This window comes from Antrostomus carolinensis, unplaced genomic scaffold, assembly GCF_000700745.2.
Source record: "Antrostomus carolinensis isolate BGI_N321 unplaced genomic scaffold, ASM70074v2 scaffold2420, whole genome shotgun sequence".
Lineage (NCBI taxonomy): Eukaryota > Metazoa > Chordata > Aves > Caprimulgiformes > Caprimulgidae > Antrostomus > Antrostomus carolinensis.
The window spans coordinates 3,036-16,422 of NW_010286248.1; the positions used below are offsets into that span (position 1 = coordinate 3,036).

Here is a 13,387-nt window from a genome sequence, read left to right on the forward strand (position 1 = left end):
TCCTCTTCTTTGAGTCATCTAAGTGCCTTCCACTAGTTAACTAACACTTAATGCCAATGGAATAATAAACAATAAAGCAATTAAAACCCAAATCAGAGGCAGAATTTTCCCTTTTACATGTAACAAAGAATCTCCCAGTGCATTTAAGAACAAATGTAAATAAAAAGTAACTGCTAAGTAGTATACTGAATGGTAGTTGCTGTAGGCCATGAGAAAAGCATAGAGAAAGAACTATTTCACGTTTAAAGTTGGAGCTCTAAGTCAGATTGTCAGATGCCAAACCAGATGAAAACATAGTAGATAAAATCTCAGGTAGGCCAAATATTTACTTTAAAATGTTAGCTCTGCATCACGGTCAGCACAAGTTGGGCACAAAGTTTCTACACAGTAAGTACATCACATGAAGAACTTCTGTTGCACAATTAGTCAAGGGTGGCATGAAGGCTGGCGACTGCTTTGCGATGCCAGCCAAACTGAACGTTAAGCTCCAGTCTAACACTTTTTTGTTTGTTTTGGTGAGGGTGTTTTTTGTTTTGGGTTTTTTTTTGTTGTTGTTCTTTCGTTGTTGGTGTTGGTGATTTTTTTAAATGTAACTAATTATAAAGATTTACAATCTACTAAGCCTGGAAATCTCTCTAATAAATCCAGTCCTGTTTTCAGCCTACAGGGATGATAGTGCCTTTGCAAAGAGTGAAGCTTAAAACAAAAATCTAAGATTTTTTTTTTCCTGAAAGCACCATGAGTCCCAGTTAACAAAACCAAATGCAATAGACAAACTCAGCCCTTGATTAAGCCTGCATTTTTAATACACTACTTCTACCTGCAGTAGAAACTTAAAAAGCAATCTGTACAATTACGAAGCAACTACCAACCCCATGGGCTTCAATGCACAATGAGGCCAATCAGCACTTTTTCATAACAAGATGTTTTGTTTCGTCCTTACAAGATACAGTCTCTAACACATAGCATGCTAGCGGCTGGTTAAAAATGAAGCTACTATTATTACAGACTGCCAAAGACTTCTACGTTTCTATCAGTATAAAACTCTCAGCTTATTCCCTTCATCCAAAACATCCAAGATTTTAATGCACAAATCTCCATGGGTATGGCTAAGTGAAAGAAAAGTATGTAATTTTATCATCAGTGTTTCTGTGTAATCTGCTAGAATGCCTGGTATACATTCATATGCATCTGGTTCATTTTACAGTTACTTAATTTCAGCATCTAAAGATTCCTCTAATAGTAGTTCCAAAATCTCACTTCGCTCCAAATGCTCATGTAAAGAGTTGTACCAGTTCCACTGCTGGAAACAAATTTATTTTTGCTGAATGTGCTGCCGTGCACCACCATTATCTTCATCTTATACTATAGGTTAGAACGAGTCAGCCAGGGAAATTCCTGGAAGAAGGAAAAAAAAAAAAAGAATTAAAACCATAGAAAAATAGACAAATCTTAAGAGGAACAGGATAGAAATATGTATTAACTACCAGATGGAATCCACAGGAAACAAAGGCTGCTCAAAAACGTTTTATCTCATTTTGCCAGGAATGGAAAGGAACAACCACAAATTCTGGAAACAAGCATTACAGACACTATGCATTAGTAGCAGCCAAGGGAAAAAATAAAAACAATCCAAAAACCAAGGAAAGCAGATGGCACAGTGTAAAAGCATCTATTCTCCTGTCTCCCAAATCTAAAGACAATCTCTCTGCCTTCTCTGCAGATTAAGTGGTACTTCCTGAGGATTTCTGAGGCTTGCCCACATGAAGCTTGCAGAAAAGGAAAGGAAAACATGCACATACCTGCTTCTTTCTCTCAGACTGTGGATCAATCATTACATTTATAAGAGAAGGTGTTTGCTTGTCAGTCCTGCTTGCTTTCAGAGCATTCTGCAATTCTTCTGGCGTTTTAACAAAGTATCCTTTACCTCCAAAGGCAGACATAATTTTCTCATAGTGTGAATTTGGCAGGAGAGAAACAGGAGGCGCACTGGAACAAAATTGAAAACTTCTGATTAATGGCAGGGAAGAACTGCCAGACTGACCAATTTAATTACTTCAGTACTGATTTTAAAGTGCAAGATGATTATTGTGCTGCCTAATGAATTCTTCTGGGCAGGAAGAACTATGTTTTCTATACCACTTAAGCTATGTTTCTAGGGTAGCATACTTATTTTCATCTTCTGGAGACATTCCTGAGCAGAGCTTTAGCCTAGTTATCTTGGTACAGAGATCTCAGCTCCAGAAGCAGAAGCCCAGTGTAAACTCAGAACACACACTTCAGCTAATTTTGGAGAAGAAACCCAATAGAGAATCATCTCTCTGCTGCACTGTTGTGTAAACAACAGTGTGGGATTTGGTTGTTTGTTTGCTTTTGGTAACTGGTTCTTACTTGTAGAAACAGCCTAGGACTAAGTTTACTTTATGAACAATTTCAATCTAGGTCAAAAAGCACTAAAAGTTAAGAGAATGACCATTTTGGTCACTCCTTCCTTAATAAACAGGACATGCTTTGAAGATGCTCACCAGGTAGCAGGATCTCCAAACTTTAACATCTCCTTCCAGGCATCTGCATCCAAACCAGTGTAAATCCCATTGTTGTTTACTACGATAATCAGGATTGGCAAATTGTATCTACAAAAAGATGCATTTGGAAGAATTCTGAAATACTTGCACCTTTCTATAAGGTGTTAAAACTATTAATTTTCCTTAAAAGTAAAATAAATTTTAAAAATAATTTTAAAAAAATCACTTCCACTTGAAACATGATCTGTTCATCACTGGTGACACACTATGTTGCAACAGCATAAAAACAACCACGTATATTTTTTTGGCTTGTTTTCACATACTTTTAAGAGCCCCCCCATTTAAGAGCAGCATCCTTGACCTTCTATTTACATTGGTCCTGGCAATATATGAAGAGTCTTCTTCAGCAAAAACCAAGTTACCTGCAAATAGTCTCCACCTCCATCCCAGAAAATCCAAAAGCACTATCTCCCTCTATGCAGATGACTTGCTTTTCAGGTGTTCTGTCTTTAGCTACCATTGCAGCTGCTATAGCAAAACCCAGTCCAACTCCCATTGTTCCAAAAGTACCTGCATCAAGCCTAAAGGGGAGAATACAGAATTACTAACCTTTTATTTTATTTCTACTCAAACTTCTAAGTTATTCCATGGTGACTTATCTTTACTTTTAATAATTTGCCATACACTATTCAAATACTGCTTCGTAAACAACTGGTATAAAGAGATACCAGATGTATAGATTATTATATTCAGTCAAACATTTAATAAGACTACAAATGATTTAAGTGATATAAACACACTGGAACTCTTAATTAAAATTAAGAACTCTTATACACTAGTTGTATTAAAATAAGGGCTATTCTTGTGTGCTTTTAGCTTGCAGAGAAGCATATTTCAAAAGCAATCAATTACTATAGAGACAGGCAGACTACATGAAATCTTTCTATATTTAATTCCTTGAAAATATAACTAGAAGTCTGAAAGCCATTGGTTAAATACTGCTGTTCAAATTTTAGTCTTCTGTTCAACTTTTGAAATCAAATTGAAAGCTGTAATTAAGTTAGATCATTTCAGTCTGAAGCACCTAATGGATAGAAAAATACATAAAGAACTAGATTATTCTAGGGTTAACTTTTCAAATCTGCTTTCAGATATGTGCAATGCGCTCTGAAAAGACAACCATTAACATTATTGTGCCCTTATTTTAAATGAGGGCAGGGGGGAAAGGAAATTCTTGCTCCAACTTTACTGGAAGTATGGGGTTTTTTTGTTTGTTTGGCTGGTTTTTGTTTACAAAGAAGTATTTAGGTTCATTTAGGACTTCAGTGCTACTTCCACAAAAAGGCACAAATTTCACAGTCAGATCAGAAGTTTCACCTCACCAGACAGAACTGTCTTTTTGGCCCCCTCATTCAAGAAATAGCACTTAATTTACACTTATATTAAAACTAGACTACACATTTAAAGTGACATACCAACACTTCTAAATTTGAGTGCCTACATTTTAGGCATGCAGGTTTATATGAAAGTGTGCCCAATGTATAATCCAATTTTCAAAATCAGTTAACTCTTCTTAAGTTTTAATTATATTTAAGTGTGTTTCAAAGCAAAACCATTCATATGAATTCTTTTCAACATGAGAATCCCAACCATTGTTTTTACTTTAAATCAATATTTACCACAGACTTTAAGCATGGAAATAAACAAACATCCAGATCAGGGAATTAAAAGCTGCTCAATCACCTTCCACAGAGTGAGAAACTGTCACCATTCTGTTGGTGAGAGTTACCTTACCTCTGTAAGAGAGCACACAGCCAAGTTGCAGAGACAGAACATCAGTATGAGTGGAAAACTTGCCTTAAGCCCTCTTCCAACATCCTAATTTTTTATTTAAAACATTTAAAAAGGATTACAAAAATTCTGAACCATCATACTTTTCAGCTAAATTAAAACATTAATACATAGATCTAGCCTGCTGAATTAGCACAACAAAGAAAATACCACACCTTTGACGGGGATAGTAATTTGGAAGCATGGTTCGTCCAATGTCCATGGTGTTTGCTCCCTCACTTACTAATATGCAGTCCTTGGGGATCAGTTCTCTGATGTGATGAAAGACTGTGTAATAATTCATAGGCAGGGATTTCTGTAATGCTAATCCCTTAAAAAGAAGATATATCAGTTAACACCTATGGATAGAATTTATAATAACATGCAGAACTGAGACATGTAAATATAATAATAACGATGGAAATAAAAATCTGCTCTGCTAGGTAAGGCTGAAGCCTTTAGTCTTCCATGCACTACGGCAAGGTCACTCCTTCTGTATCTGTTCTGGTGACACAAGGTATTTAGCAGAGGCTCACTCAGCTCAGCAGCCCATGGCCAGCCTATCATTAACAGAAAGCTTCTAAAACTCAGTTTAATCTGAGAGGCACGTGATATTTTTCTGCACATAGGTTTGACTATTGACAATCTTAAGTGAGCTGTCATCTGTGTGCTGGGAGGTAGTTAAAAAGAGTGATCTACTAGAATTAATTTCTTTTAGATCCTTATCTTGGAAACATGCATCTGAACTTGCAGAATATGAGTTGCATAAAGTTAGGCATATGCCAACCACCTGTGGTCTTTTGGCCTTAATAGCTACTTGCTTTTAACACAGATTATATTTTTACTGGCATTTCTAAACAGCACAATTACAGAAGAAAACTAAGAATGCACCTTCATGTAAGCTAGCTTCCACTTGGAGGTACTTGGAGTACCTGTCCATTGCTTAGAAGTCACTGCCCATAATACAGCAGCTGTGGTCTTCTACTACTGGCTTTAAGAACCCAATCCCAAAGTTGGAATGACTTCCACACAGTTTGAATTTATAAAAAACCTAGAATACTAAATTTAGAGTTAAGTTTTAAGACTTAAGAGTTCATACACCTGGCAAGAGTAAGCCTGTACCAGAATGGTATAAATTTTCAAAGTCTGGGTGACATGATTGTCAGAAGTAATTGAGGAGCTTGGATATAGACCAGTGACAAAACCGATTACGCATCAGTACCTGTCAAGGCGAGAAACCTCCTCTTTAATATAACACTACCTTTGATCTTTCCTCATTGTGCATTATTTTCTGTCTTAGCCTCTTCCACCACTCTGAATTAGATGGATGTTTCAATGGTCTTTTGCTGAATTCTTCCAAGAGCTGGAACAAAATTGAGATGTTGCAGAGATTTCTTTTAACATATTTAAAAAAACCCACCACGAGCATCAAGAATAATGTCCTCAAGAAAGATCCCAGCACAATCACAGTAACACTAATCAGAATCTTTAACATTTAAGTTGGGAATAGACTGTATGCATAGCATGAGGTTTTCCTTTAACACATTTTTTTTCCTTTTTTGTAACTGGTAACTTACTTTATATAAATCAGAGGAAATGAAAGTCAAAACAGGAGCATACCTGACATTATGTTACCTGCTTAGTCACGGCGTTTATGTCACCTAATAAAATTGCAGCTGGCCTCACATTATTCCCCAGCTCTTCTGCACAAATATCAATCTGTATTTCAAAAAGAAAGGCCACCATTACCTCAAGGATATTACTTTTTTTTTTTTTTTCAGTTCAGGTGAGGAACATTTTCTAACAACATCTTGTTATACCTTGTTTTGGCTGTACAGGTAACCTAGAATCATAGAATGGTTTGGGTTAGAAGGGAGCATTGAAGATCATTTAGGCTGGTCAGGCAGGACTTGCCCTTGGTAAAGCCATGCTGGCTGTCTCAAATCACCCCCCTGACCTCCATGTGCATTAGCAAAGCTTCTAGGGGGATCTGAACTTCCTCTGCCTTTCACTGAAATGACATCAGGAAATGCTTTATTCAAAGTAAAATCCTATGATACATGCTCATTTTAATAAAAGTTCATATATATTCTTAAAATTGACTGCTTGCTTCTTTCAAGCTCTTACAGACAGTATAAAACTTTACTGGAACACTATGGAGATGCAGGTAGTGATTTTATTGATAATTATATGAGAACTAAAAATCTAGGCTTGGATATACCCTTACAGTCTATACAAAGCAGTAATTTTCTTACTGAAAAAAGTTTGTGTATGCTACTTGGCAGTAAGAATTTGGCTAGTATGAAGAAACTGAAAAGTAAATTGCAAACACTGAAGAAACTTCCTCACTTTCTTTATCAGTAAGGTATGAGACCTCTAAGGTTACACAGAATACTAACTTATGACCAGGTCACACAGATTATGAACTGAATTAGTATTTTAATACTAACCCTTGACAGTGAAAAAATTACTTTAAGTGAGATGAAAAAATATTTTTCTTTATATTATTTAGAAAAAGGAAACACAGAAGATGTATTATTTCATAAGTCAAAAAGGAATTCTAGATTAAAAATTTACGTTATTCCTCTGGAAAAGATGCAAAGTGTGGAAGCTGACATTACGTTCCAGATCACCAAAGACAGGCCAGTCAACACACTGAACCAACTACTGCTCATTGATCATAGACTAAGGGAGGAGATTTTAAAGACAAACAATTTAACAACTTCCCTTTCAATCTGCCAGATTGCCAAATACACTGCTTGGTTAAATAGCCTTTCTTCCTCTTATTAACATTTCTGAGTGACTGAGCTCTTACAATGACTGACTCTGAATCTGAAAGTAATTCTACTTAAAAAAAAAATCCAGCTGAGAGAGCAGTCAAACAGTATGAAATGTTTCACAATTTCAAGACAACTTGCTTTCAATCATGGAAATTCCAGTGCTCCAGACGTCACACAAGTATCATTAGGCTAATCCTGTATTAGTGCACCACATAGAAGTGTCTGCCCTCCTCATTACAGCAGCACCAAGTCCTTGATAGCTGGAATAATGTTGTAACCATTTTTAGAAAAAATAAGGAAGTTAAAAAAAATTAATCTGAACTACTACTGGAGAACTACCATAACTATATGCACTGTAGTGCATTGTCCATAGGGCAGTATTTGCCACATGAAGTATACTACCAAAATAATTTACAATAATTTCTCTAGGCAATGCTAGAACACACAGGACTTCCTTCAAGTAATAATAATTTTCCTGCTTACCTGAATAACCTTTACATCTTGTCGAAACCTTGGTGGAAGACCAAAATGCAAAATCCAATTCAACCTTGCACCAAGCAAGATGATTACATCAGCATGCTGTAATGCTCTAATAAAGGGAAAGAAAAGAATCAGATAAAGAGGAAGTATTATTAAATTTAATAGTATTTTCAAAATTACAACTAATCCTAATCACCACAGTAAACCCCAGAGTATAATCCTTCCTTTCTCTAAGGTGCTTGCTTAGCCCCCAAACCATGTATCTTTTACACAGCCAATCATCAAGCCACTCAAGTTTAGGAACTCAAGAAGAAAATGAACTACTATTTTCCTAATACACTATGGGAAAGGAATCATTACACTAAGAGACTAACAAGATGCTATAATGACACTGAGGTTAAAGCAAAAGATGCACTACTGTGATACTGGCAACAGCAGGTGCCCAAATTAAGATTGTTGTGGACCTCTCAGTTTAGATGCCTTTTAATTTACCTTTCAGCTGGCTAGACAATATTTAGTATATTCTTTTATTCTCCATTTTTCTTAACAGCATGCTTAACAGTGATAAAGCTAAGATGCTCAACAATGGACAATATTTTATTCTCAAAGTATATAAATGCTCCATCTGCAAGCTGACTGTGCATATTCATACTTAGTAGGGTTCTTATAGGTCACTCACATTAATTTTGCCACAAGCCAAAAAGAGCTCTTTTATCTTACTTTAAACATAGTCCTTCAGTGTAGTTTGAAATACCTTATTCTTATTTTTAAATAAACTGCCATTTAGTGACAGTGTATTGCAAACACCATGCAGAGAGAGCAGACAGCACAACTTCAACTGCAATGTGTCCATCTTAAGCTTCTGTTTATGGGGTTAAGATAAAAAGCCAGCAGTTTGCCTAGTACACCAAGTTAAATGTTTAACATAAACCATTTACGAGTTTCATTTTATGTTATGAAATACATACTAACAACATTGATACATCTACTTGCCATAGGTTTCATAGTTACAGAATATTAGCTCTCAGATAAAGTATCTTCCTGGACAGCATTCTAAGCATTGTCAAAAGTGATCCACCTAGATCTGTTGTCTCTTTCCAAGCAACATCTTCTGTACTTTAAAATGAGGTACCAAATGTGGCTGAAAAATGTTTGTTGTATGCATTTTGTCTTCCCTGGCATCTGTAGACCACCACAATTCCTAGTTGTTTCTCAGATGTTAGGATTAGAAGCCTTGCTTTATATTTACGTTGATCTTGCTGCAGCTACACAGTTTGGATGGTTATCAGGAACTACTCCTTTTGCCATTGGTGTAGGCAAAAAAGGCAGTCCACAAAGGTCCACCAACTTTCTGATGTTATTTTCAGCATGTGAATAAGCAGCACCTGAATGAAATGAAAGAGACTGCTTAATACTAGAGAAGCTTACTGTATCTGCTTGAATTCCACTCAACATGACTAGATTAGCAGCAGAAAGGGTACTACTTCCCATTATGAAAGCTGCTTGTTAATTCTTCATTCTGGTAAACTTAAAACACAACATGGCAAACTACAGGTATTTGGGTTCAGATTTCCCCTATTTTTGACAAAAGCTTTTTTTAAGACTTCAGCTGAACAATTTAGCTATTTCTGTAAAGCAGGGCAGGGAAAAATAGGAGATTTTCTTTATCTAAAATGACAGTTTTGAGCAGAAGTTCGGTATTATGGGGCAGAGACTACAGCAGCAGCAACAGGAGTTCACCTTTGCGTTGTGTCATGTCATTTTCTGCTTGCCCCCTGCAAGTCAGTGTATTACATGCTCCGTAACACTCTGCCCAAACAGGTCTACTACAAGGCTTTAATGAAAAAAGAGAAACTCAAAGAAGACCTTGTAAGGATACGTGTTTGTGCATACATTTACTGTGATGCTACCTTCAATACAAGGCTGCTGAATTAAGGTTGCCCAGGTAACCAAGAATAACTGACTGGTCCTTGTGCAATGCCTTAATTCCATGAGTCTTAAATACTGAAGAATAAACTTCTGTATTTCTTCCAAAAATTCTGCCAACAACAACATATAGCAGAAAGTCCAGATACATTTGTTAAGTAGATTCTTAATTGTCGACATCAACAAAACACATATTATGTATTTTTGAGGTTTCTACCTTTCACTTTCAAAGAACATCCTTTTGTTCATGTGTATCAAACAAGGGATAGGAAAAAACTCCTCTCCCAAACTACCTTCTGTCCACTGTTTCATTACCTAATCAATTATAAGATCCACCTCATCTCAATCCTTTCACTCCCTGATCAAGCATAGAACCCATGTCTGCGGGAAAACAGCCTGGATAAAACAAGTTGCTTATTTCAGTTCTATTCCTAGCAAATCTGTATCTTCAACAGAAACACCACTGCAGCAACTAACATTCCAGAAGGAGGGACAAAATAAGCAAATTGGCACAGAGAATAATTATTCTCTATCTTTAGGGACATGTCTATTTCAGGAATGAAATACACTAGCAAAGTACAATGGAAAGTCTGCAAAACAGCAGCAACAGCAACACCTGCCCTGCTGCTCCATGCCTCCACACAGGGAGCCTGGCACTTTGAGTAAGTCAAAGTGGAAAAATGACCTTTGGTTATTCTGATTCTTGCTATATATGCTGGAGCATCAGCCAGAGAATATCACTTCTGTATTAAAAGAGAATTTGTTTCGAATTTTGGAAGTGAGCCCTTGGTATTAGCTCTAGGCTTAAGACTATGGTTATCCATTTTTTTTTTCTATTTAAACTTGTATTTTATCAATTGTATTCTCTCTCAAACTAGATGAAAAAGACAACAGTTACATGATAGAAAAAAAATAAAAATATTCTAACAAAGAGAAGATTTTAACATAAAATTTCAAATAAGTTTGTGTTTTTCTTTTGTTTGTTTTAATAAGAGTGAAAAGACAGCTGACACTTATGGGGAAAAGAAATCACTTTCACTGTTGTTCTTGTCCAGAGCTTGCACAATTCAAAGCTACATCAAAGGGTGCTACCTTTGCCAATGATGAGCAGAGGCTGCTTGGAATGAGCAATGACAGACGCTGCTTCGGATACAGCAGAGTGTTCAGCTGTGCTGATGGGAGGTGGCAGGCAGCACTCCACATACCTGGAAGTCAAGCAAAACAAGCAAGGCTCTTTAAAAAATTCAAAACAAGAAATGCTGAAAGATAAAATCTATTGTTCAGCATAAAACTGCAGTTGCTACACACCATGTTACTTGCAGCATTTATCAGAACAGGATATATTTTTTAAAACAGGCTTTGAAGTTTTTCTTGCATGTTTCTTATAGGTAGTGTTGTTCCAGAGATTTACAAAGTGACAGGATGCATTACCATCATATTAATTCAGTCCTCTTTGCACATTTCATTACAAACTATAACCTATATCATATGTTGTGATATTACATTTAGAGGCTAGATTTTTAGTATCATTTCAACCTTGTGGCAAATTATTTAATCCATTGCTATTTTTTGTCTTTTTCTTTTTTTTAAGAAAATATAAAAGTAACTTAAAACTAAAATTACTTTCATTCGGTGACTTGAAAAATGAACATAATCCTTACGCACTTGACAGAGCTCTTGTTCACCTGAAGATTCACAAAATCCCCGGGTATGTCAATATAGCAGGAACCTGGACGACCATATATGCTGGTTCTTACAGCCTAGAAAACAGATAATCAGAGTCTTAACCACTGTTTGAAAGGATTTAAAAAATCTTTATGTGTAAAAAACCAAGAAAACCCTTCTGTAGGCAGAGAAGGAACGTGCTGTTTCATATTGCTCAACCACCACACAGAAAGCTCCTATGGATTGATTTATACCAATAAATTAAAGTTTCAATAACTATTTACATTTTCCCCTATATGCCAGCTGAAGCCTTTTAGTAGATGTACAGTATCAGACTGCAAATTCTTTGTTTAATTTACAATGAGATAACTGTATTATCAGCTGCTGTGTTTGGAAATACTAAATTAATCTTTCATGCTGAATTATATTTAAAGTAGCACAGAGTAAAAACCAGACAATCAATGTCTTGGTTTTCTATTACTTTGCTTCCAGTTATTCTATTACAGGCAGAAACAGAGTAAAAAACAGACAATCAATGTCTTGGTTTTCTATTAACTTTGCTTCCAGTTATTCTATTACAGGCAGATGCTCTGCTGAATTTACACTCCTGGAAACAGTATCATTTTATGCAGAATGTAGGCTGACACAGGTGAAGCATTGCTAGAGGAGTAGCAAGAGACTTTTTAAACTCTTCCTGAAGCACTGAGATAAGAAAGTGTTTTTTCTCACTCTCTCAAAAAACCCCACCAAAGCAACAACCAAACCCAAAACCCGAACACAACCATCTCCACCACCAGCCCTCCAAACCTCCTTCATATAATGAGTGGTAAAAGAGATGAAGTTTGTAGTGTTACATTTCTAGTTATTTCACCTCTCCCTAAAAGTATTTCTTTCATAAAAATTTTTCAGCTCTGACTGAAGCTAATAAAAAATGCTGCAAGGATCAGTAAGCATCAAATTGGACCAGAATTTTTTTCTAACCTGTTCCATAGCACAGTTCATAGGAAAAACCTCCCTGGTTGTTAATTTACTCAATCAACCACCACCTCACATCTACAGGATCAAACAATTTACAGTGACAGCTATACAAAAAATAAACTCTCTGAGCTGATAGAGTAGGAGACAGTTACTCAATGTTCTGTTGCCAATTTAGTATTTTTTCATACCTTTTCAATAACAGCAATTCTAGGCTGCTTGGGCGGACAGACAGCTTGTTGTACAGCCTACCAGCCTCAACCTGAATAAATGCATATAACCATTAAATTCATTTATCAAAGTGATTTGCTCATTTTCATCTCATTTCAACAGGAATAAAATGTAAAATATGCCAAATGGAAAGCAATAACTTGAAATATCCCACATAAATAAAATGCAGCTCCTCAGCTGGTAGAAAGTGTCAAAGCCATAATCATTCACCAAGCACTTCACTGTTTGGGGTTTTTTTTCCCCTCCGAGAAAGTGGTGCTTCTTTTCTTAGGAAGTTTATTTTGCTTTCTTCCATCTCAGGACAGACAGACAACTGCAGTTTATACCAGCTGAGAACCTAAAACAGAGCATGAATTCTAACATGATGGTGGACAAAGACACTCCAAATAATCTGCTGTATTTACGTAGTGTCAATCTTAAACCAGTAGATGGAGCAAGTCAACAGCATTACAAGATCTGTTAAAATGTGTTGTGTTTGGGATTGTTATTCTTACACTAATCCAAAACCAACACCAATTATTTAACTAAAATATTTTTGTACAAAGTTGTATGTCTCTGTACCTGTGGGAATTCTTGGAAAGCTCCCATGGTTTCCTGATTTCTGTCAGAAGAGCCTCCAATAACAATCAAAGGCCTAGAAAGTAGATAAAAAACCACTCAAACTTAGGCATACAATATTTTTGTAACTGCAATCACAGCTCCAAACTCTCCTGATTGTCAAATTCTACTGCTCTTGGGATGCTGTGCACCTTCAGCATCCACAGATCTCAAGAGGAACAGAAAGTGACCAGTACAACACAGGAGTGGATTCTAAGTATCAGCATGTCAGACAGCGGACTTCCTGGCAGCTTTTGGGTCACTAGTTTTAGGACAGTCTGGCTACATTAAGGGATCTGCATCTAGCATAAAAATTCTAAACCCAAGTCATATTGCTAGCAATTTTCATTAAGAGCTTGATAACATGGGTGACAAGAT

At 36.3% G+C, this 13,387-nt stretch overlaps 1 protein-coding gene across 1 annotated transcript; it reads right to left on the reverse strand.

The window, feature by feature from the left end:
- Window positions 1-1,365: 1,365 nt before the first annotated feature.
- Window positions 1,366-13,068, reverse strand: HACL1 (2-hydroxyacyl-CoA lyase 1; the record flags this gene model as incomplete). Its single annotated transcript, XM_010177118.1, is given in 14 exon segments — window positions 1,366-1,398; window positions 1,803-1,989; window positions 2,526-2,633; window positions 2,948-3,106; window positions 4,532-4,686; window positions 5,617-5,718; window positions 5,991-6,074; window positions 7,619-7,724; window positions 8,865-9,000; window positions 10,634-10,746; window positions 11,207-11,301; window positions 12,373-12,389; window positions 12,392-12,443; window positions 12,974-13,068. Coding segments are annotated over 14 exon segments (1,442 nt in total), but the record flags the coding sequence as incomplete, so codon positions are not given.
- Window positions 13,069-13,387: the final 319 nt, after the last annotated feature.